The sequence below is a fragment of the Heterocephalus glaber genome, unplaced genomic scaffold (assembly GCF_053883595.1).
Source record: "Heterocephalus glaber isolate CG9 unplaced genomic scaffold, H.glaber_assembly_v1.0 deba00001460, whole genome shotgun sequence".
In the NCBI taxonomy this organism is placed as follows: domain Eukaryota; kingdom Metazoa; phylum Chordata; class Mammalia; order Rodentia; family Bathyergidae; genus Heterocephalus; species Heterocephalus glaber.
The window spans coordinates 3,436,492-3,462,429 of record NW_028258307.1 but is presented as its reverse complement, the minus strand read 5'-3'; the positions used below and the strand labels follow the sequence as shown (position 1 = coordinate 3,462,429).

Here is a 25,938-nt window from a genome sequence, read left to right as displayed (position 1 = left end):
TTTTTCTTGAATATATTTTAACTCCAGCACTTATAAGGTGGATATTGGGCATGTTAAATTCTCGACTTCACTTCATTCATTTGATAAATAAAGGAAGAGTAGCTAAGTCAGGATGTTTTGCTACAGTTAAATAAGTTAACAGGCATCAAGGGTGCAAAATATGCCGAGCACTCAAACAAATTGTTATTGATATTCACCAGATGCATACCTGTAGAGGTTTGGATTTAGGTAGTTCAACTGTCTGTTACCTAGGATATTAGGCAAATCCCAAACCTCTGAACTTCAGAGATCTTGACATAAAGCAGGGATACCACAACACTTGATTACTTTCTTCCAATAAACAAAATTTATGAAAAGTCATAATTTTATTATGTTTTATTTGTTCACTTATTCCTTTTTGGAGACAAAGTCTTGCTATGTAGTTCACATTGGTTTTGAACTCACTATGTAGCCCAGGCTCGCCTTGAATTCATGTTGATCCTCCTCCCTCAGCCTTGCAAGTGCTGAGATTGACCCCTGGGAAGCCATTGTTTTAGACTGAGTTCCTTCCTCAGGCCTGAAGAGATCAGACCAGATGAAATGAAATCAAATACCAAAGGCCACACAATCAAACTGAAGCTTTAAGGAAGTGGATTGATCCCAAAATAGAACAATTTTTCCTGAAAAGCAGAAGTTCCTCCTCTACCTGCATATGCATGGTAAAGATGTCCCTTCTGCTTTAACCCTCCCAAAAAGTAACATGTTAGCCATTTTTTTTCCTCCTACTGTTGTTTTCTTGTTTCCACCTTATAAAACTCACTATTCTGCTACTGCTCAATAGGAGCTTTCATTCCATCTAGTATTCAAGAACACATCTTATATTCATGAATTGGGAATAAAATTCAATAAGATCTACAACTAAATTTGTTGCAATTTGGTCATTTTTTAGATTCCAACCAACTTCATCCTGTGAAGTTGAGTGCATGACTTAATTAAGTTTATTTAGAGCTAAAAATGTGCCCAAGACTATCAGGAGCTGGTAACACAAGACAATAACAATAACTAACAACAGATGAGTACTTTAACAACTTTCCTTTTTTCAAAAGTAAGAACCTAGCTATCTGCTGTAAATAGTAATTTTTTTAGGGCCTTCAGTTTTCCTTGATTTTTTTGTTTTAAAATTTTTATTAGTACTTTTGCAGTATATATGCTATGATATATATATTATGTGATATAATGTGTATAATGAATATATCCATCATGAGGAGTTGGTACTTGTACATAACACATCTTAATTCTTTTCATGTCTCCTTTCTCTCTCCTCCCTCTTCGCTTCCCCCTCCCTCTGTCTTTTGGTCTCATTTTCTGTGAAACGTGAGTAATAATACATATCTCATACATTGTGGCAAGGAGTAAGTGGAAATAAAACATGTAAAGCATCTAAGTAGCAGATGCTCATGCCTTGATTTAATTTTTAAAATTTAACTTGAATGAAATAGTGTAAGCAATGAAGTATTACTAACTTTTAAAAAGGTGACGCTAATGATCAAACTTAAACAATAAGTACTTCGAGAATCTGGAGAGATTACTAGTGCTTCATACATCAAGGGACCCGAAATTTGACCTCGGTTTCCACTGGACCGAAAACTACAATCCCCAGAATGCATCTCAACAAGGCCGCGAAAAGGGAGCTCGGCGCCTTGGCGTGCCAACAAGGGGGGCGTAGTTTCCGTGAGGGAAGAGCTTTTTGGCCTCTCAAGGGCGGGAGAATGTTGGAGACAGCCTCCTGGGTGGGAGGGGCGAGGACTAGGGAGCGACCAATCACCAAGCCAGCCCGTGGAAGCGCGGCAGAGCGACGAATCGGAACGCAGCAGCGCCGGCCGCTTCTGGCGCGCGTTAATTTGAATACAGGAGCGTCGGCTGGGCTGAGGAGCGGTCCTGGGCGCTGAGGCGCAGCTTTCCCCTCCGAGTGACGAGCTGCGTGTGGAAGGCCGAAGAGACGTGGAGCTCAGTGGAGCGCGGGGTGAGTGTCGCAGGGAAGCCTTCGCTCTGGACTGGGTGGCCTGGCGGCTCCGCGCCCGCAGGGCCAGGTTGCCCTGTCCCTGCGCCAGGGTTTCGCGGTGCCCTCAGGGTCGGGGCCAGGGGACCCCGGCGCTTTGCTCGCCCGCCTCGCCCGCTCCGAGGCGGGTCTTCCCTGCATCACCGCAGCCCCTGGACCTTGCTTGTCTCCCTCTGAAGTCGCGCGTGACGTGGACGGGGTGCGGAGCGGATCCCGGTGCAGATGAGGGAAGGGAGCGGACTTTCCCTTCGGGCCGTTTAACCTACACAGTTACCATTTTCAGCGGCCCTCCGAGGTCAGTAGTTTCTGTCTTGCTAGAGTGATTTTCCAGTTAAAAGAAAAAGTCACCCTGCTTTTATTTCTTGTTACTTCTATTGTGGTGTATGTAGTATTCTCTCTAATTCTTGGTTTAAGGCGTTGTTAAAATAATCTGCATTTTGAAAATATTTTTTCCTGGCTGTTTATGGACCATCATTTATCTGCAAGCTTTTCAGTTTTAAGAGTACAATTTTGACATAGTGATTTTTATATCTATTCGATGAATTTGGTTATTACAATTCATGACCTATTGCTTTTAGAAATACAACTAAGAAGATGGAAGCTTTTACTCCAAAGAAGAGGAAGCAGCGATTTTTGGACGGTGACAGGTGAGTCTCACCCTATGCATAGAAACTCTTCAGAAAAATCCACCTCTGTTCTCTCTTAAAATATATTTCCTAAAATTTTCATATTTCTATTAGCCTGCTCCTTTTGGTTACAGTAATACTCTATTCTATCTAATTTGGAAATACAGTAAGCTCTTATAATGAACTATGTAGTTAGTCCTTTTGGAGGCAAAGAAAATGCTGTTTTCTGTAGCTAGGAAATATGTCAAATCTTTTATTTTCTTGTTCTTTTCTACTCACCATGTAATACGTAACATAGTGCTTTGCAAAGACCAGATGCTCATCTGCAAGCAATGCTAGAAAGCCTATGCACAGTGATCCTCCTTATCTGTAGTTTTGCTTTCCAAAGTTTTACTCACCTGCAGTCAACTGTGGTCTGAAAATGAGTGCAGTGTGGTAAGATATTCTGAGAGCGAGGGAGAGACCAATTCACATAACTTACTACAGCATATTGTTATAATTGTTCCATTATATTATTGTTAATCCCTTCTGTACCTCCTTTGTAAGCTCAGTTTTATCACAAGTATGTATGTATGGGGGAAAACATAGTATACACAGGCTTTAGTAGAATCTCCAGTTTCGGGCAGAGAGTAGTTGCTGGAAGCCTTGAAATGTATCCTCCAGTGGTGGCAAATCTATGGCACACGTGCTGCAATGGGCTGTTGGTGTCACTGAAGGCTCTAAATGGTTCACCATCACTGGTATCCCCTGTGGATAAAGGGGACTACTATATGTGAAACTCAGCTACATGTCATGCTGGAGATTTTAAAAATTCTAGAGGAAAAGCCCCAGGAAATCAGCTTATTACAGAGAATCAATCATTATAGGGGATTTTTATACCCACACCTTTTTTTTGGGGGATTGAACTCAGGACCTTGTGCTTGCGAGGTAAGCGTATAGGGGGCTTTTATATCCAATTGAGCAAAATATATGGGCCATAATTTGCATGTAGCCTAGACACAGAAATAGATTTTGAAACACACACATATATATGTATATCAAAACTTCTTTTTAAACTGAATTTGACTCCATGAACATTATTGGTGTCTTTGGGAAGATATTTGAATACTTTGATGACAGGATTTGAGAATTCTGTTACACATAGATCATGTGTATGTTTGGTGGAAATGTACCTTTTTTATATCACCTATAGGGAGTTTTTTTTTTTTTAAGTAGATTTGCATAAATTTTGAAGTAAAATAATGAATTTATCATTGGACTTTGTTTTCATAGCCTAGTATCAGACATTCCATCAAAGAAATTAATTTTGGACATTGCTGAAGATCTGTTTCCATCTCCTGGTAAAATATACACTTGTGAAAGCAGTGAGACAAGTGAAGAAAATGTGCCTTGCTCTCAACAAAGCCATTTCACTTCAAGTCCACTCAAAACTAAAAAAAATCAATTGTCACCTGCAGATCGCAGCTCACCATTTAAATCTGCTGTGTCCACTGTATCTTTTTACAATAAGGAAAAGTGGTACCTCAATCCACTGGAGAGAAAGTTGGTAAGAGAGAGTAGATCCATTTTTCTACAAACTAATTACAAAGATAAATCAGTTCCCATTGTGGCAGAAAAAATGCAAGGAAAACCAGTCTGCAACAAGAAAAGGGACAAAAAAACACAGAAAAGTTTGACTACTAAGTATCAACCGAGTTATGAGCGCATCAAGCCTGTACCAAAAAATTCTAAAAATTCCAAGCCAAATCGAATAGCCCATAGGCCAGCTGTGGAGAAAGAGAATAATTATTACTCAACTGAAAGTAAACTGAATACTCCTCGAGTTTTAAGCCAAAAAATAAAGCCACAAACTACACTCCAGGGTGGAGCAGCATTTTTTGTTAGTCGAAAAAAACTCTCTCTTAGAAGATTGTCTCTGGAAAATAAGCCATCAGTGGGTCTCCACCAAAAGAATGACTCAGAAGTGATTGAAGACTGTGATGCAGAGGCTGTATGGAAAAGAAAACCTTCTGTTAAAGAGCAAGTGCCCAAGTGCTTGTTACTAGAAGAGAAATCGAATATTGAGCTGAGTCCAAGAAGTAAAAATGAAGAGAAATTAAAGGTAAAGAAAGCCAAATATATGACTTTAAAAAACAGCTGGCAATTTAACAAAACTTCAATGTAAATAATATATGTAATATAGCTGGACAAAATTTGATCTATACAGTTTGGTGGGGTTTTTTTGGTTTGTTTGTTTGTTTTTGTTTTTGCATACAGGGTCTTGCCATGTACCCCAGGCTGGCCTCAAACTTGCAGTCATCTTCCTGCCTCAGCCTGTCCCAAGTTCTGGGATTACAGGCATGCACTACCAAGCCCAGCCTGATCTTTACAGTTTGAAAGGCTGTATGGTAATCTCTCGTAGCTGAGTGTCATACTATTTGACATCATTTTATTTGGCAGTTATGAGCTTTTCATTTCCCTTCATTAAGTCGGTATATGTATTTTAGACCAGTCTAGGTTTATACTAACTACTTAACTGCTGCTCTTACAAGCACTCAAGTTTGTAATCCCTCCTGTAAATGTTTCTTCCTGTTTATTAAGTATTGCCAAATACATTGTTAAGTGATACATTTCTTGCTGCTAAGCCAGGACAGTATAATTCCACTAATTCTTAATATTATTATTATTTTTTTTTTTTTTTTGGTACCGGGGATTGAACTTGGTGCTTGTGCTCACAAGGCAGGTGTCTGAATCACTAAGCTAAATTCCCGGCCCAATATTCTATTTATTAAAAAACTGTCTTGATAGAGATTTTTATATATGAGTATGTAAATTTATCAGTATTCCTTTAAGTATATACCTCTGGACTTCACTATATATAAATTTTCCAGTTTAAAAACTGTCTGGGATACAATTGAAGCTAAAAATAAATCTCAGCAAAACAAAGTAGAAGGCAATTTTCCTATCCCTGTCCCAATTACTCTTATTTAGTAATGAAATTGCAACTTCTATATCTAAAGAGATAAATTTTCTGTAACACCATTTTTCATTTCTGAGCTTCATTCTTTAGAGCTAGGTATTGAGTTCTGTCTCATTTTCAGGAGTGTGAGACACTGGACTTTTTTGCATCTTAAATTTTTACAGCTGGGCTCTAGTATTTGAAGATTTGGTTAAATAGCCACTGGTAAGATTCATCTTTGCTAGCTAAAGATGAATCTGAAAGGTATAAGGATCCCCTTTCCCCATTCGTGGAGCACAGAGAAATGGCTAAGATAGAGTCTTGAATAGGAGTTCTGCTTTAATCAGTTTTTCCTTTTTCCCCATGATATCTAGTGCCTAAGTCTCACAGAATTAGCAGTATTGGAAAAGTGTGTCAGGATTTCTTCTGCTTTCTTTACTACTTCCTTTTAAAAATTAATAACAATAAGTTGTCCCTTTCTAGTTTGGTGGCTTCTGGGTTTTGCCCACTTTTACTCATTTATGTTCATTTTATTATGGAAGGGATAGTCTATAATCTTTATTTAGCCGTCTTTATCTGGAAGATACATTTTTGACAAAGATGACAAATTACAGTATGTGTACATTAGCTTTTAAAAAGCGATATATGGGGCCGGGGATTTAGCTCAGTGGTTCCAGCGCCTGCCTCACAAGCGCAAGGTCCCGAGTTTGATCCCCGGTACCAAAAAAGAAAAAAAAAAAAAAAAGTGGTATACATTTAATAGACTGAGGAAATTTTCTGAGGATTTAAAAATGACATAATGGAATTAGTGGATAATGAACTATGTTTTGCTTTAAAAACAGATCTGTTGGGGTTCATTTACTAAATAGAAAGCGACTAAGAATTCTTAGTACCTTTACCTTTTTACCTTCCTTTTCAGGATTCATCAGGGGCAGTAGTTTCTTCAAAGGAATATACATTTGATAAAAATAAGCATTTGCCTTCAGATGATTCTCTTGGTGAGAACAAAAGAAAATTTCTTACACGAGGTTAGCGACTTGTAATAATGCTTCATTATGTGTGTCAGTATAAAATTCATATACAGTGATTTTTCTGAGTTTTAAAAATTATTTTTTACTAATGTGTCTATAACATTATCTTTATGTTTTTCTCTGTGGAACTGTTGTCTCTCATAAAGCACTGTACAGGACATTTCGAAAAGCAGAAGACAAGGAGATTTTAGATTAAAACTTTAGGCAAAAAAACTCACTAATGCTTAAAAACTATCTGGGATACAATTGAAGCTAAAAATAAGTCTCAGCAAAACAAAGTATGACTGACTGTGGCCAAACTGACCTCTTATTTCTGTGGTTTTCATGACTGATATTCTTGAGGGATACTGGTCAGATACCTGTGGTATGTACCGGACTCTAGGTTTGCCTGTATGTAACAGGTTTCTTCACTATAAACTTACCATTTTTCTTTTTCCCTATTCTGTCCTGAGGAAGCTAGTCACTAGGTCTAGCCCATCCGTTCAGGGACCAGCGAAGATTAAACTCCTCTTGGAAGGGGAAAACACCTATATATGTTATTTGGAGTTTCACTGTAAGGGAGGTTGATCTCTTCTCCATTCTCGTGTTCAGTCATTTAACAGGTTCACAACAGGGCCGTAATTTGTGTGTCCCATTGCTGGGTGGCATGTACCATCAGTTCAAGACAGTGGGACTGTGTTAAATAAATAAATAAATTCAAGGACATGTATCGTGATAGATTCATGTATTTTACATTTGGGATTTAAATCCCCTGCATTATATATTTTTTGTTCAGCTTTAGCTATTGGGATCTTTTTTCAGGTTGGTTCTCTTTGGCATGTCTCATCTTTTTTGTTTTTTGAGCACTTCCTTAATTCCCATCATGATGAGATGCTGTAGGCTCATCTTGTATTTTCTCTGTCCCAGCATTAGAATCAGCAATTTCTCCACAGAACCCTGGTTACTTTTATTGGACAGTGGCACAGTACTTAGAAACTTAAGATCTGGACTCTGGATATGCTTGTTGCTGCTTGCATATTGTTGCTTCTAGGCCCTCTTATCAGAGCTAGGAAATATATTTATAATATATACCTAATTATTTCTGTATGTCTCCATCTGTACATAATAGCATGAGTTCATATTGATGTCTCCTCTAATTCAGTACCACAGAGTTTATTTTTTTTTATATTTTACATTTTGATCTGTGATCTATTTTCAGTTACTTTTTATATAAGATACATGGAAAATTTTCTGCATATGGACATCTAGTTATTCCAGCACCTTGTTGAAGATTATGCTTTCTCCACTGAAATACATTTGTCTCATTGTCAAAATCGGTTGAATGCATTTGTGTGGGTCTATTTCTGGACTCTCTATTTTGCTCCATCTATCTGTTTGTTAACTCCTTTTGCTTTTTTTTTTTTTTGTCACCGGGGATTGAACTCAGGTCCTTGCACTTGCACAGCAGGCAGTGAAACCACTGAGCTAAATCCCCAGCCCTAACTCCTTTTGCTAATACACCTGTATTGATTATAGTTAAGTCCTGAAGTCAGATAATAATATTGTCTTATTAACCCTTAAAGTGTTATGATTTAAAGGTTTAATGTTATTTGTTTATTTGAATTATTGGCTTTTTTTTCTCCCACCAGTTTCTCCTGAGTCCCTTGTCCATCCTATCTTCAGTGTGTCTTCAGGCAATACGAAAAGGTAGGAATTGTTCTTGCTTTAATGTCTAAGTTTTATTAATCACATGGGTCTCTTATTCATTCTTGTACTACTTGATTTGGAGAGTATTTTCTTCTTCACCCAGAGGGGAATGGGATAATATGTTGAGAATAGATGAAATCAGTACCTCTCACAGAAATGGCATAAGGATTTAGAGTTGAGAGATGGAAAAGATCTCAGCAAGACTGGGTAGACTGGGACCAACGAGAGAATGCATGCCCCATTTGGAAGGGCAATCCCATATAACTCCAACTAAAATTTTTTTTTTTGTTACTGGGGATCGAACTCAGGCCCTTTGGCTTGCGAGGCAGGCGGCAGAACCACTGAGCTAAATCCCTGGCCCCTCCAACTAAGATTTTTTAAAAGAATAGAGGTCTCGGGGCTGGAGATTTAGCTCAGTGGTTTCTCTGCCTGCTGCACAAGTGCAAGGACCTGAATTCGATCCCTGGTACCCCCCAAAAAAAGGAATAGCGGTCTTGTGATCTGTTAGTATCTCCAAAATATCCGAAGTACACTTTTTTTTGGAGACAGGGTCTTGCTATGTAGTTCAGGCTGGCCTTGAACTCACTATGTAACCCAAGCTGGTCTCAAACTCGTGGCAATCCTCCTACCTCAGCTTCCCAAGCGCTGGGATTACAGTTGTGCCCACCATGCTCAGCCTGGAAGTACACATTTTTAAGTGAACTCTTAGATTTGAAAATATTGGTAGCTAATCCAGACTTAAATAATGTGTGGGGCTGGGTATGGTGGCTCACGCCTGTAATCTCCACACTCTGGAGGCAGAGGCAAGAGGCTAGCTGAGAGTTCAAGGCCAGTTTAAACTACATAGTGAGACCTTGTCTCAAAAAACCAAAAAAAAAAAAAGTGTGGAACAACCGAAATGTATCTACTAGTGGGATTTGCTGAGGGCTTCCAGTTTGGAACCTCTTAAGTCAAATCTCAACATTCTTTACTAATACCTAAAGATTGCCTCAACTATGTTTATCCAACTAAAGTCTTTCTCCTTCCTTCCTTCCCTTTCCTTCATTTCTTTCCTTTTTTCTTTCCTTTTTCTTTTTCTCTTTTTTCCTTCCTTCCTTTCTTAAAAATTTCAAAGTACTGGCATGCTGCTGTCAGTATGAGGAAAAGTAAACTTACTAACCTCATTACCTAAGTAGAAAGTTATTTGATTCCAATATGCTGATTACTGTGGTTGCCTATGGGCCTGTGAGATTCAGTATTCACTAGTTACATTCTCTTGAGTAAATTACTGACCGCTCTCTAAGTGGGCCTCAGTTTTCTCCTTGTTATGTAGTATTTATCAGCTTTCTGATTCAAGATCTCCAGCTGAAGAAGAGTCTTCTGTGGGACCTACAACAGGTATTAACTTCTCAAAACAGACCAATGCACCAAAAAATGTGAATACCAGAGATACAAATAAAGAAACCAAAGACCAGCTCATCATTGTGAGTAATTCAAACCCCAGAGTTAACTTGGGTTATAAGTGCTCCGCACTTTGTAGATAGTAGTTTGGTTGTAGGGGCAGCAGTAGTAGGAGACTAGTCAGTAGACTTATACTGATAGCTCAATGCTAGTGTTTAAGTAGGACACTGATGAATGAAATGTCTCCAAGTAAGAAAAATTATTGTTGTTCAACAGAAGATTTCATGGGAATAGTATATTCGGTTGGACCAAGGTTTGGTAAACTATGGCATGGGCGAAATACGGCATGGATGAAATTTCAGCCATAGCCTATGAGCTATAAATGGTTAACATTTTTAAAGGTGGCTCAAAAAGCTTAAAATATTTACCTCTGGCTTTTTACAGGAAAAACTTGCCAACTCCTGTGTGGCATTTTCAGTGGGATTTAGCAATGCCTTCTGAGAATGAAACCTGTCCGTTGTGACATTTGGATATCCCTGACTTCCCTATACTTGGGAATTTTTCTGTGCTGTTCTTGAACTTTTATCATGTGTATTTATTTTTAACTCTTAGAATTAAGAATTTTAATATTTTTTGAGACTAAAGAATCTAACATTTCCAGCCATTTAAGGAAGAAACACTGTAATTAATATTATAGTCCTGAAAATTTTCCCTTCCTCTTTGAAATAAGGCTTTTCTAATTCTTTCATTTTAAGAGTTTGATAAAGAAGTTCCATTGTTCACCGTAGTATAATTTTCGTAGTTTAATCTTTGGGGAGGGGTGTTTCTGAGACAGGGTCTCACTGTGCAGTCCAGGCTGGCCCCAAACTTGCAGCAATCCTCTTGCCTCAGCCTCTGGAGAGCTGGGATTACGGGTATGCACCACCACGTGCAGCTGGTTTAATCTTACTATAACTGTCAGTCTAATAAGGGATCATGTTTTGTTTTTCAACACTGCATTCAAAAAGAAAATTCTATTCAGTAATTTATAACATTTTTAAGTCTTTTCTCATTTTGATTTGTTTTGAGGAAGGATATTTATTTAGTATTTTACTTGTGCCAGCATAAAAGGAAAATAAAGGGGAAATTTGAATGAATGATTACATGAATTTAATTTAGAGCTATTTGTAGAAATATGTTTATGGCTTTTTCCCCCACTTCAATTACAGGATGCAGGTCAGAAATATTTTGGGCCTACTATGTGTAAGTCTTGTGGCATGATCTACACTGCGTCTAATCCCGAAGATGAGATGCAACATATCCAGTATCATCACCGATTTATGGAAGGAATCAAATACACAGTGAGTCAAAAATAGCTTTTCAGTTTTTTCTAAAGGTAAAACTGTCTTAGACATTTCCGTTAAATATTAAAAGATCTAATCATCCATAAATATTTCATTGTCTGCAATTTTCTTGTGCTTAAAATTTGAGTGAGGTGTTGTGGTTTTGCAGTGCTGGGAATTAAATTTGAGGCCTCATGTATGTTAGGCAAGTGCTCTGCCACTGAACTATACCCTCAGCTCAAAAGTTAGCTTTTATGAGAAAGTGTTTTTTTTTTTTTTTGGTACCGGGGATCGAACTCAGGTCCTTGCACTTGCAAGGCAGGCACGGTGCCACTGAGCTAAATCCCCAGCCCAAAAGTTAGCTTTTAATAGTACTGCTTCAGACTTACGATCTCAGTATAAGAGATGTATTGACCTCAGCTGAGTACTCAACTACCCTAGATTCTGACCCCTAGTTTTCTGAGCTCAACAAACAAAATACAAAATTCAATCTAAACCAGGCATGGTGGTGTGTGGCTGTAATCTCCCTGGGGAGGCTGAAGCAGGAGGATTGCCATGAGTACAAGGCCAACCTGAACTACATAGTGAGACCCTTTCTTAAAAAAAAGTCAAAGGGAAAAAAAAAAAAGAAAATCCCTCGCAAACTCTCACCTTGTGGAGATCCCCCTCTCCCTACTGTACTTTCTTTTGCGATAACTTTAGAAAATGTAGCCTTTCTACAACCTCTCCAGGCCTTTTCTGCTGTAAGAGGAGAGCTCTCCGATCTATCAAGCACCATTTTAGTCCCCACACATCCTGTCATTGGCCTTGATGACTGTACCTTCTGCTCAAACACATCCTTTTCTTCTATTTTTATTGCCATAGTTTATACCTTTACAATATTTTTAGCTTGGTTTATTAAAAACAGTTTCCTTCCTGGGATTCCACAGTGCTATTAGAGTACTTCTTAAAATAGGTTTACATACATACAGATGAAATGTTGTCATTCTGTGCTCTAAGTTTAACAGTCTCTGTTGCACTAAGAATGAAGTCCTGTGGTCAGTAGAGCCCTTCACATTCTGGCCCCTGCCCTTCTTACTCTGTGGCACATTCCCCCTTGAGGTTTAAGCTCCTACCTTTGGAACAAAGTAAATTCCTTTGATGAGGAGTGATTATAGTCTATATTGAGTTGCTTTCTTTAATTTATGGTAACTTGTTAGGTGTTTAACCTTTATCTCATAAATTATTTCTATATGACAAATGTTTCTCCTTGTTCTTTTAAGATTAAATTTACTTATGTTTTCATTATAGTAATTTTTCATGCCTCAACATTCACAAGGTACAGTATATCCAATGACAGGTATTTCTTTCTCCCCTTTCCAGTTCTCCTCTCTGTATGCAGCCAACATAAACAGTTTCATCTGTATTTGTATATCTTTCTGCATATACAAGAAAATACCATTACTTGATTTTTAATTTACTTTTTTTTCCTTTTGGAGACAGTCTCACTATATAGCCCAGGGTGACCTTAAACTTACAAGTGATACTATTGCCTCAGCCTCTTAAGCGCTGGGATTACAGGCATTTGACACCACACTCAGTGATTTTTAACCTTTTTATGGTATATGCTGCCACACATAAAATTAAAACTTTTTAGTTGATGTGTGACCTCTGAGTTTGTCAAGAATGTCATTCCCAGTAAACAGTTCTTCCTGTATTTTCTTAAGATACTTTTTTAGCTATAAATTTTATATTTGGATCTTTAATCCATTAGGAATCTTTGAGGCATGGTACTCCCTGGGGAGGTGTTTATCTTAACTTTGTATTTTTTTCTAAAGGTTTGCCAAATGTTCAGCATTACTGTTTGACTGCCTCACGTTCCCTACTGATTGTCAGTGCTTCCTTTAATGTATGCTATATTCCCACATCTGCATGGTTCGTTAGTGGACACTGTTCTACACCATCAGTCTGTTTCTGTGTAATTGGGATCCTCCTGTCTCGGTGTACTGAGCAGCTGGGATTCCAGGTGGGAGCCACCATGCTGGGCCTAGTAGACTCTTATTAAACTTTCCCGGAAACTCAGCTTAGCCTACTGCCCACCCTGAGTAATCCAGCGTTTTTTCTCTATGATTGTATGGAGGGCTTTTACTTGACTTTGCTTTGTTTGTAACAGAATGGATGTATGCATGTCTTCCAGTAGGGTGTGAGCCCATTGAGGGCACTGGTTTTAAGCATCTTTTATTTGTTTTACCGTATTTAAATTGGGTTTCATTTTTTTATATCGTTGTTTGATCTTTTGTCCTCCCCAGATCAAATTAATAAATGTGATTTTTTTTGGCTTGTCTCCTCTTCACAAATCAAACCTCTTTTTTTTTTCTTCTTTGGCAGGGCTGGAAAAGAGAACGCGTAGTGGCAGAGTTTTGGGATGGAAAGATCCTGTTGGTCCTGCCACGCGATCCAAGTTACGCTATCAGAAAGGTGTAGAACATTATCTTTTTCATCTTCATTCTTCCCTCACCCCCAAGAAATCAACCTGTATTGAGGTGTAAACCACTTTGCTAATAGACAAGCCATTTTGATGCATGCTCATGGAAGACTTCTGTAACGGTTCATACAATTCCACTTAGAATTCCAAGAAAAAGAAGAGTGTCCTTTGGAGAATAGGGGAGCCACATGAGGCACTACAACTTATCTTTTACCTGTATCTTCCCCTTCTAAAAGCTAAAAACTGAACTTTGCAGCTGGCCATTATGGCACATGCCTGTAATCCCAGCACTCAGGAAGCTGAGGCAGGACAATTAGCATGAGTTTGAGGCCAGCCTAAACTACACAGTGAGACCCTCCTTAAAAAAAAACTTTGTAGTGTGGAGAAATTAATGGCCCCTCGTCTGTTTCAAACTCGGGTCCTTGCACTTGCGAGGCAGGTGGTGGAACCACTGAGCTAAATCCCTGGCCCAAGTGTTTTAGCACTTCTTACTGGTTATCTTACCCAGGAAGATCTGGATTCTGCTAAAACCTGAACTTCTGCCAAAAGTACCCCTTAAAATAGGTTCTTAAAGCCCTGTCTCTGAAGTAACAGATATATGCATCAATAGTGGAATATTTTGTGGTTGGTAAATTTAGAAAGTAGAGATAGAAGTGGCTAAAACATTAATAATCATACATTTTATACAAACAAATGTATTTTGTTTGTATATATTGTTTTTAAAAGAAATTCACATTTTGGTTTTTAACATCATTAGGTAACAGATGTCCAAGAACTTGTTGATTATGAATTGGGCTTCCAGCAACTTATTCCCAGGTGTCCAGAGAAAACCAAAACTTTTCTCTTTGTTTCTGATGATAAGAAGGTAGTTGGGTGTTTAATTGCAGAGCCCATCAAACAGGTATGTTATATGTTTCTTAAATTATTAGCATAATTTGTGAGCAAAATAAAGTAGTTGGAAGAAGTCTCAGAAATTTAAGACCGATACCATTAATGACTTTTTTTTCCATTAAAATCTCTAACCATGTGGATAATGAAGTCATTTATTACATTATATTTAATATTTTGCTTTTATAAGCAGGGTAAGTCTTATGTTTATGTAACCATTTCTGCAGGTAGTCATTTCTATACCTAGTCTATAAAATACAGTTTTAGATAAGCAAATCTTGTAGTCCCTTTATTTAGATAGTCACCACTTATCCCCTAAGTAGAATCTACTTTAGATAGATGTTCTGGAAAACAGTCTCTATTATTAGAAGTTAGAAAAGCATCTGGTTTGTATCATTAGCAGTAAAAGTGCCCACTTTAGTTTTTCTTTTCCATGACCAGCTTTATTAAGGTGTCATTGACAAGTGAAAATTATATATGCTACAGTGTACAACTTGATGTTTTGATATATGTATACATTATGAAATTCCTAAATCAAGCCAATTAGCATGTTTATCAACTCACTTATTTTTTGTGATGAGAATATTTAAGATCTATAGTCTGAGCAGTTCAAATGTTCATTTAACTGAAGTTGTTATGCTGTACCATAGATCTCCAGAATTTATCCTAGGTGAAATGTTGTATGTACCCTTTTACTAACATTCCCCCATTACCTCCATCTGCTGTCTTCTGTAAGTTCAACTTTTTAGATTTTACATTTAAGTTAGACCATGTAATACCTGTCTTTCTGTGCCTGGTTGATTTTGCTCAGTGTAATGTTCTATGGGTTTGTCTGTGTTGTGACAAATGACAAGATTTCATCTTATTTTATGGCTAGTGTCCCATTGTATACATACACACCACATTTTCTTTCTCCATTCATTCATTAGTGAACACTTACATTGATTCCCATCTTGGCTGTTGGGTGTGATGCTACAGTGAACCCAAGAAGGTAGATAGCTCTTCAAATTTTTTTAATTTCCTTTGGATCTGTACTTAGAAATGGAGTTGCTGGGTCATATGGTAGTTCTTTAATTTTTTGAGAGATCTCCATCATGTTTTCCATAATGGTTCTATTAATTTACATTCCTACCAGCATAAAGTTTTCCTTTTCTCCACATCTTTGCTAGCATTTGATGTCTTTTGTCTTCTTTATAATAACCATTCCAACAGGTGTAAGGCGCTATTTCATTGTAGTTTTTTTTTTTTTGGTACCGGGGATCGAACTCAGGTCCTTGCACTTCTGCAGCAGGTGGCAAAACCACTGAGCTAAATCCCCAGCCCTATTTCATTGTAGTTTTAAGTTGCATTTCCCTCATGGTTGTAATGTGGAGCATGTCTTCATATAGTTGTTGGCCATTTGTCTTCTTTTGAGAAATGTCTCTTTGGGTCCTTGTCCCTTTTTCTAATCAGGTTATTTGTTTTCTTGCTATTGAATTGAGTTCCCTATGTATATATTTTTTATCTTTTTTTTTTTTTCTTTTTTTTTTTTTGGTACTGGGGAATGAACTCGGGTCCTTCTGGTTATGGGGCAGGCGGCAGAACCGCTGAGCTAAATTCCTGGCCCTATATGTCATTCTTTTAATGTTGTATATCACATTTATTGCTTTCTGTATATTGAACCATTCTTGTATCTCAGGGATGAATTCCACATGATCATAGGGAATGGTCCTTTTAATATGCTATTAAATTTGATGTGTTAGTATTTTGTTTATGACTTTTGCATCAGTGTTCAGCAGGGATACTGGCGTGCAATTTCATTTTTGTATAGTGTCCTTGTCTGGCCTTAGTACCAGGTCAACTTGGCCTTGTAAAATGAGTTTGAAAGTAGGCAGCCTATAGTTGGGTCGTGTTTTTTTCATTCATTTAGCCACTGTCTTTTGATTGTCAAATTCTGATCACTTACATATAAAATAATTTGGTAGATTAGGACATTTTGTTAATTGTTTTCTGGACCCTTTGTTTCTTTCTTCCTGTCTTACTGTCTTCCTTTGTGATCAGTGATCTGTAGGAATATGCTTTGGTTCCTTCCTCTGTCTTTTTTATGTTTAGGATAGAGTTTTGCTTTGTGGTTAGCATGAGGCTTCCAAAGATATCTTTTGCTGGTCTTTAAGCCAGTGACAACTTGAATGATGTACAAAAGCTCTGCACTTTTACTCCCCCGTGCCCCACACACGTTTTAAAGGACACTGTTCACCTCTATATATATATATATATATATATATATATATTTATTGGTACATTTTAGGTATAGAATACATTTACATTTATCATTGGGTGCTTCTACCTGAACATGATGTATCTTAGTTCTTATTTTTTCCCCCATTACCTGTGTGCCCTTAACCCCCTCCACCCTTCCCTATTTACATAGACTTTGTTTCCATTTTTTTTTTTCTTTCTCATAATTTTTCCTTTCCCTTCTTCTCTTTCCCTTTGCCTTCTTCCCTTTCCCTTTGCCCTCCCCTCCACCCCTCCACCTTTGGACCTTTTCCTATTTCAAATTATCAATTATTCATTTTAGTCATTTTCATCCTTATTTACACTTTCAGTTTCTCACACTAGAGAAACTATTTGGTATTTACATATCACCTCTTTTATATTTTCTATTAAGAAGGCCTTTTCTTTCTTTGATCTTAAAGAGTGACACTGCTTATGTAGGGGTAATAGGCAAATATAGCCAACTAACTGATACATCTTCTACCCATTCTCAGTTCTAAAGTCAAGTTTTCTTTATGTAGCTAAAATTTAATTAAATGCACTTCTATCAGAACAGGTACAATTGGATAAAAAAAGACAAGACCAAATACTGGCAAGATGCAGGGAAACTAGATCTCTCACCATTGTAGTAGAAACATGAAATGTTATAGCCACTCTGGAAAAAGTTTGGCAGTTTCCAAAAACTCTGAACATATGTTTATACTTTATGACCCAGCAGTCATATTCCTGGGCATGTATTAGAGAAAAATGAAAACATGTCCACACCAAGCCTGTGTAAATAAATGTTCATAGCAGCTTTATTTCTAATAGCCACAACCTGGAAACAAATTGACTTTTAGTAGGTGAATGGTTAAACAAACTATAATACACCCATATGATGTAGTATTATTTGGCAGTTATAGATATCTGTAACAACATGGATGGATCTTGAGGGTATTGTAGTGAGTGAAATCAAAGGTCACATGCTGTATAAATCTACGTATATGACATTCTCAGAATAACAATCAGAAATGCAGAACAGATTAGTAGTTGCCAGGGATTATTGGGGCCCACGGGGAGGGTGGCTATGACTCTAAAGAGGTAGCAAGAGGAAGGCCTTTGTGGGGATACAGTAGTTCTGTACATTGTGGTGGTGGCTAAATGAGTACAGACTCCTATGGTGAAATGTCATGGAATTATACGCACATGTGCCAATATTAATTTCTTCGTTTAGGTATTGTGTAGTATGGTTATGAAAGTTGGGAAAAACAAGGTGAAGGATACATGGTCTCTTTTTATGTTGTTTTTTCATTTTGTGCGTCTATAACTATTTGAAAATAAAAAGGTTTTAAAAAGAAATTAATATCAAAAGGCTGGTCATGGTGGCATACCAATATTCCCAATATTCCTAATAGTTGAGGAAGATTCCAAGTTCAAGCCCAACCTGGGCAGCTTAGCAAGACCTCCATCTCAAAATAAAAATTAAAAAAGGACTGGGGATGTAACCTTGTGAGAAATCCCTAGTACTAGAAAAAATTAGATATCAAACGGATGTCATAGTTATGAGTAAAAATCTTCTTTAGTGTTGAATTAATTTCTTGGGTTATCATATATGCATTACAAGATGGAGATAATAAGGGAAATTTAAGAGTTTGATTTTTTTATAGTTTTTCATCAAAAAAAATTTTCATAATGTATGGAGTGGACTAGGATGGGGGATATTTCCATATTGCTGGTATTTTATAAGCATTATATGACTAATTGCTTAAAATTCAAGACATGTTCAAGAATTTTAATACTTTTGGTGGTCATGTGATTAACATTTGGTACTAAGATTTAGTGTAAGCAATTAAAAAAAATAAACGTGAACTTACTTTTTTTTACCTATAGCAGCTTCTGTATATCATTGCAGGCCTTCCGTGTACTGTCTGAGCCAATGGGCCCAGAATCCTCGGGCTCTAAAGAATGTCCTAGAGCCTGGCAGTGTTCAAATGTACCAGAACCTGCCGTGTGTGGGATAAGTAGGATCTGGGTTTTCAAACTGAAGAGAAGAAAGCGCATTGCGAGACGACTGGTAGATACTCTCAGGTAAGAAAACAAAATGGGTCTAGACCTTGAACCTTGTGTTCTTAGCTTTCCCAGAACCTCTCTTGATTCATGAGCCAAAGGAATGGATATTGGTAAGATCCTTCTATATAAATACCGTTAAAGTCAAGATAAAGTCAAGCATTGGTACTAAAAAATGCCAAATATACAGCATTTCTGGCCAGTGCTTTTGTGGTAAAGGCCTAGTTTAACTTGTTACAGACCAACACTTTTATTAAAATAAAATAAAATATAAAATAAAAATGGATTACTAGAAAAATGAATGGTGGCACACTTGTAATCTCAGCTACTTGGGAGGCTGAGGCAAAAGGATCAATAGTTCAAGGCCAGCCTGAAAAACATAGCTATACCTTGTTTCAAAATAAAAATAAAAAAGGCTGGGACATACTCAGTGCTTCCTGGGTTCAGTCCCCTATACCAGTGGTGGTGAACCTATGGCATGCATGCTACAGCAGACTGTTTATATCATTGAAAACTCTAAAAGGTTCGTCATCACTGCCCTATACCATTAGGGAAACAAAAGAGAAATGGAAAAACAAACAAAAAACAGAAAATATGGGCTGATATGTTACAGGTCTTGCCTAGCAGGGTTCTGTCCTTAACACCAAAATAATAATAATGCTGATAATAGAAAATATAAGACCAGATTATTATTATTTTCAAACCATAGAAAATTGCATTTCATTGAATGTAACTGATAGAAAATATAGGTTTAATAAAAGAAATACAGAAAAGTAAATTAGTAAGAACCCCACAGAAGAGAAAATATTTGCAAATCTTTTATCTAATAAGGGTCTAAAAGTCCAGTATATAGAAAGATAACCCAATTTTAAAATGAGCAAAGGAAGCCAGACATAGTGGCACAACAACCTGTAATCCCAGCTACTTGGGAGACTGAAGCAGGAGGATAGCAACTTTATTTTTTTTTTTAATTTTATTTTATTTGGTACCAGGGATCGAACTCAGGACCTTGCGCTCGCAAGGCAGTTGGCGGAACCACTGAACTAAATCCCTGGCCCATAAATTTATTTTTGTTTTATAGTTTTTTTGCGGGGGGGGGGGGTACCGGGGATTGAACTCGGGACCTTGTACTTCTAAGGCAGGCGCCAGAACCACTGAGCTAAATCCCTAAGGATGGCAACTTTGAAGCCAACCTGGACAATATAGTGAGACCCCATCTCAAGAAAGAAAAAAACAGCCAAAGGATTTCAGTACACATTTCTTCAAAGAAGAAATGCACATGGTTGACATGCACATAAAAATATGTTCAACATCTTCAGTTATAAGAAGAATCACAAACCAAAACCAGTGAGATACCACTTCACACCCACCAGGATAAATATAAGTTAAGAAAGGGAGGGAGGATAAAAAAATTGGTGAGAATGTGGAAGAAATTACAATCCTTACACTTTCCCAGTGGAATGTAAAGTGGTATAGCTGCCTTGGAATAGTCTTGCAGTTTAACCCCGAGATTCTGCTCTTTTTTTTGTTTTTGTTTATTGGTTTTTGAGACAGGGTCTTGCTATGTAGTTCAGGCTGGCCTTGAACTCAGCAATCTTGCCTCTGCCTGCAGAGTGCTGGGATTACAGACATGTGCCACCCTGCCTGGCTTCTGCTTTTAGGTATACATCTAGAAGTGAAAGCATAAGTCCACATGAAAACCTATACATGAAGGTTCATAGCAGCATTGTTCATAATAGCCAAAAATGTGAGTAGTGCAGCCAGTCATGAGCAGGTAGATAAAATGTGGTATGTTCATTCAGTAACAATGGGACAGGAGCTATAAAAAGGCATGATAAAGTACTGAAACATGCTACAACCTGGATGAACCTTGAAAACATTGTGCTAATTGAAAAGACCCCTTATTGTTTAGTTCTCTTTAGATAAAAAAAGGCCAGAAGAGGCAACTCTACAGAGACAGAAAGCCAATTCTTAGCTGAGGGAAGGGTGAGAGTGAATAACAGATACAGGGTTTCTTTTTGGAGTGGTAGTTGTATATTTTTCGTGAATAAACCAAAAACCAGAGTTATATACTTGTAAAGGATGACTCTTACGGCATATGAATTACATTTGAACAAAAAAATTAGCGATTCTGTATTTTAAACTTCTGTGCATACATTTTGAAGTAGCCTTGTGTAATGTGGCAAACAAGCATGATTGTTAATTTACCTAATTTAAATTACAAAGAAAAGTTCTAAAACATATCCTCTTAGCTTCTATACAGAACACATCCCTAGAGAGATTACAAACCAGTGACCACAGTGAGTAGCAGTACTCAAGCCTTTTGAATTCTAGTCACTTGTATAGAATGAATGCCAGACCGCTATGGGGATCTAGTCTTGAGCTATAATTCTAGTCAACCACATGCTTACAAAGGGCTCTGTAAAGAAAATTAGTGTCTGTGCTGTATTTTTGATAGGAAGTCTCTCGTTTGTACACAGGTTAAGCAAACCTAATCCAGAAATTCAAAATTCTAAATGCTCCAAAATTTGAAGCTTTTTTTTTTTGGTACTGGGGATCAAACTCAGGACCTTGTGCTTGTAAAGCAGGTGGCAGAACCACTGAGCTAAATCCCCAGCCCTAAATAGAGGTGTTTTTTTTGGTTTTTGGTTGTTTTTGGTACCCGGGATCAAACAAAGAACCTTGCGCTTACAAGGCAGGCGCCGGAACCACAGAGCTAAATCCCTGGCCCAAAATTTGAAACTTTTTACAGTGTCATATTTTGGGGCACTTTATATGTCAGATTTTTAGACTAAGGATGCTTGTAAAGTTTGTATATAGATATTCCAATTTTTTAAAAAAATCTGAAAACTGAAATACTACTGGTCCCAGCATTTCAGATAAGGGATACTAAACCTATATTTTATATTGAGATTAATAGAGTAATTTGATATGAGGAATACCAGTACCTAACCTTGTTTTTCCAGGAAGTAATCCAGTTTTTCAAATTTGAATGCCCATATGGGTCACCTGGGGGTATTGTTAAAATGTAGTTTGTGGGGCCGGCGATTTAGCTCAGTAGTTTCACCACCTGCTGCACAAGCGCAAGGACCCGAATTCAATCCCCAGTACCAAAAAAATGTAGTTTGTGGCCAGGTGTGGTGATGCAGGCCTGTAATCCCAGCTATCTGGGAAGCTGAGGCAGGAGGACCCTAAGTTTGAGGCTGGCCTGAGCAACTTAGTGAGACTGTGTCTCAAAATAAAAAATAGAAAAAGTCTGGTGTTAGCTCTGGAGTAGAGTGCTTGCCTAGCATGCACAGGGCCCTAGGGTAAATCTCCAGCACAGCCAAAAAACGTGATTCAGGGGATGTGGGGCGGGACCTGAGAATGTGCAATTGAGTAAGCTCTCAGGCGATGCTGAATGTTGCTGGTCTGCATGTCATACTTAGTAAGGCAGTAGGTTATCTATAAGCAAAAATGAGTAAGAAAATAAGTTATCCTGAAACTTAATAAAATACTCATTTGAAAAAACATCTTTTCTCATACATCGGAGTTGAAGATACAGGTGACATAATCATGGCTAATCTGTATGTGAGGAGCCTCAGACCGAACTCTGTGCAGATGATGCCTGTTTGAGTCCTTACAGCAATACAGTATTGTCCCTAGTTCTGCATAAGAAGCAGCTGAGGTTCAGATGGGGTTTTTGAAAATTCACAGTATGAGTTAATAAAGTAAAAGCTGAAATACACAGGTCTTTTCTTCTTTTTATAGGTGATATACTTGTAAAGACAATGAAAACTAATCAGTATTTTTAGATTGTAAGTTTAATAATAAATATTGTGTTCTGCGGTAGTAAGTGTATTAGAAGCTTGTATCTTAACTTCTAATTGAAGTCAGTTTTTAATTAACATTGGTTTAATAAAGACTAGTTAAATTGTGGTCATGTTTAATCAGAATTTTAAGTTGATTCCATTGTTAAAACATCTTTTCCTCTTTTTCTAGGAATTGCTTCATGTTTGGCTGTTTCCTGAGCACAAATGAAATAGCATTTTCTGACCCTACACCAGATGGCAAGTTATTTGCAACCAAGTACTGCAACACGCCTAATTTCCTTGTATATAATTTTAATAGTTAACACCAATTCCAACTATAAAACAGTTACTACATGGATAAGTTCAGATAAACAAATTAATATCAAGATAACAACTGCTGAAACACACATCCCCATAGTTATGTTCCTTATGATTTGGAAAGTCAAGAATAAGTTTGTTGAAAGGAAAAAATCTTTGGATATTGATTAGCAATCTAAGTGTAATTATGGAACTTTATAGCCATAATTGGAAATTTTCTGGCTTCCTGTATAAGAACATTGACAAAGCAAGCTGGTTTCTACAGAAATATCACCACTTGTCTTGTATAAAGCAGTATGATTTTAGACCAGGATTATCTTGCCTCCTCAGAAGCAGAGAAGAAAATCCAAACCCAGGCAAATAATTTCTATGCCCAGTTTTCAAAGATAATTTCTGAATTCTCTATACAAAGTTCTCACTTTACATGAGTTATCTGTAGAAGCTCAGTTCAATATATTTAGAGACTGTTTTGAATTTCTAATTAGTAATAAAAGATGGTAAGGAATGAGTAACATATGCCATACCCATTTATGTAAAACAAATTTCTATACTTTAATATGTTAATCTTTTTCCAGAAGCCAATCAATCACATACACACCATCTATCAGATTTAATTGAAATTATACTTACTGTACTATTGTCATTTCATTAATTTTTACTATATGAAAATATGGGTAATGCTGCTTATATTTAGGGAACTTGTTACTAGTAATTGAGGTCATTAACAAAACAAATGCTTAGTGGGATCGAATGATTCATTTGGTTTCATGTTTGAGTTTTTTTGCTTGTTAAAAATACACCTCACTTGTTTTGAGATGTCTGGCGAAAGTCTTTGCAAAATGTAACTAGACCAAGGTTAATAAATATATCTAAGCTGATGGACCAGAGAGGATTATGACAGCCTGTAAACACTGTACACATATTGCTATGGGTAATTTTTGGGTACTTTGAAAAGCAAAACGTAATTCATATTGTTTTGCTTTTTAAGTCATTTAAAACCATTCTTTGGCAATAAGACTTTAAGTAAGTTTTCCAAGTTGTCTTGCTGTCTGTTCAGATGTAGTTTTGTTCGCCTGTAAGTTGATGTGGTTCTAAAAGGAATATGGAAGTGTTAAAATGAGTGTAATTATGCAAACATTTTAATGCTATTTTCTGCACTGCTATTTTAAAAATTCTTTTATTTAAAAATTTTTATTAACATTATTGTTTGTTCAATGCCTTTGTGATGAATCAATTAAAATTCTTAACATTTTGTTTACTGAATGATTTATTTTTAAATTATCTTAAATCATATAAATAGATGCTTTGTGAGAAAAAATTATTTTCAGATAATACAGAAATAGTGATTGCCAAAAGAAGCAACTTTCCTATAATTTTTCCCTGGGAATGGGTGTAAACATTACTTAAGATTGGGCCTGGGATTTAGCTCAGTGGCACCTCACGTGCCTTGCAAGTGCCAGATCCTGCATTTGATCCCTGGTACCCCCCCCCAAAAAAATTACTTCAGATTAATTTAAATATTCAGGCATTTTTCAACTTGATTCACTTAAGTATGTCTTAGACATGTATTGCAAGTATCTTTCTGTTTTTATGATTTACAGCTGGTGGTGGTGGTGGTTTGGTGAGGTTTTTATGTTTTTGAGAGAGTCGTGCTATGTAGTCCAGGCTGGCCTTGAACTCACTGTGTTACCCAGGCTAGCCTCGAGCTCCTGCCTCAGCCTCCTGAGTGCTGAGATTACAGGCATGCACCACCACACCCAGATGATTTTATCTTTTGGGATTTTTTTTTATAGCAAAACATTTATTGGTACATTTTAGGCATACATAATAACACTAACCGTAGGGAATTTGCACTTGTACGTGACACATCTCGCCTCTTTTTTCCCATTCCCCCCTTCAATTTTATCTTTTTGATCAAAGTACAACATACTAGAAGTAAGTGTGCTTAGGGCCGACATAGCAATGACACCCCAGCAGCAATGAGCACAACTAGCAGCCAGATCTTGGCTTCTAATACCTTTCTCTAAAAAAACGAGTTCCTTGGAGAAATGTTTCCTTGTGGGGTTGGGGCAGTGAATGTACAAGATGAGCCTACAGTATGTATCTTGGAATGTCAGAGAGTTGAAAGGTGATTAGAAAGGAAACCCACAATAATGGAGGCCTGTCAAAGGGACATCGAAGCCAACTGAAAGAACTCCCAATGGCTGATCCTGGAATAAGTTGAGCAATAAAACAGCACTGAATGAATATAATAAATCTATGCAGAAAAATTCTAAAAAATTTACATACACACCTCCACATAACTCCTCACTTCCTAAGTATGGACTGTACATAGTGACTTTTTACCAGTTGTACAGTGTGGAAAGGAAACTATACGAACACTGCTTCTGCCAGGTGATCAAAGTCAACATCCACAGTGTTGTCACCTTGATGTTTGGTGGCATATGATGAGAAGGGCAGTTTACCTGTCTTCCTCCCAAAGTGTACAGAGATAAGCATCAGACAAAGCCCATTTGAGGTATTCCATAAAGTACCGACCAGTATAACTTGCAACTGTCAGTGTCAGCAAAAACAATGAAAATCTGACAGACTTATTACAGATACGGGGGGGGCGTGACTCCTAAAGGTAATGTGTCCTAGGACAGAAAATGTACATTAAGTGAAAAATAAGTAAATCTGAGGAAAGTTCACTGGTCATGGCAAATAAACTAATTGTGTTGTAAAAAATGTTAATAACGGGCTGGGGATTTAGCTCAGTGGTTTCAGCGCGCCTGCTGCACAAGCAAAGCGCAAGGACCTGAGTTCGATCCCTGGTATCCAAAAAAAAAAAAAAAATGTTGATAACATAGGAAGTAGGGTGTGGCGCTTATGGGAACTCTCTTACTATCTTTGCAACTTCTCTGTAAATCTGAAACTATTCAGTCCATTTCTCGTTGAAAATACCAGTTTGTGTGTTAGATCCAATTCATGCTTTATGGTTCATAGGCTGGCCACCACTATTCTAGGAGAATGGGCCAAAAGAAGCTGCTTTGCTAATTTGGCAAACCTACTAAGAATGATTCAATATGTAAGTCAAAGTGAGGATATAAGACTATTGACTATCAGGATGTAAAATTATACCTATTAATTCTGCAAGTAAAGTCAACTTTCAATT

At 37.3% G+C, this 25,938-nt stretch overlaps 1 protein-coding gene across 7 annotated transcripts; it reads left to right on the top strand.

Annotated features, from left to right (window-relative positions):
- The first annotated feature begins 1,867 nt into the window (after positions 1-1,867).
- Esco2 (establishment of sister chromatid cohesion N-acetyltransferase 2) lies at positions 1,868-24,042 on the top strand. Of its 7 annotated transcripts, none has more exons than XM_021261326.2 (12): positions 1,886-2,002; positions 2,218-2,333; positions 2,617-2,685; positions 3,937-4,765; positions 6,522-6,630; positions 8,262-8,319; positions 9,632-9,782; positions 10,908-11,039; positions 13,389-13,478; positions 14,243-14,386; positions 18,521-18,696; positions 22,657-24,042. In XM_021261326.2, exons 3-12 carry the CDS (start codon positions 2,633-2,635, stop codon positions 22,787-22,789), a joined length of 1,875 nt encoding a protein of 624 aa, XP_021116985.1. In that variant the 5' UTR covers positions 1,886-2,002; positions 2,218-2,333; positions 2,617-2,632; the 3' UTR covers positions 22,790-24,042. The 7 variants fall into 7 exon arrangements, with proteins under 7 accessions (XP_012928852.1, XP_087072889.1, XP_087072887.1 ...); XM_021261327.2 differs by having other exon boundaries at positions 1,893-2,002; positions 9,656-9,782; XM_087216762.1 differs by having other exon boundaries at positions 1,896-2,002; positions 6,522-6,600; positions 9,656-9,782.
- Positions 24,043-25,938: the final 1,896 nt, after the last annotated feature.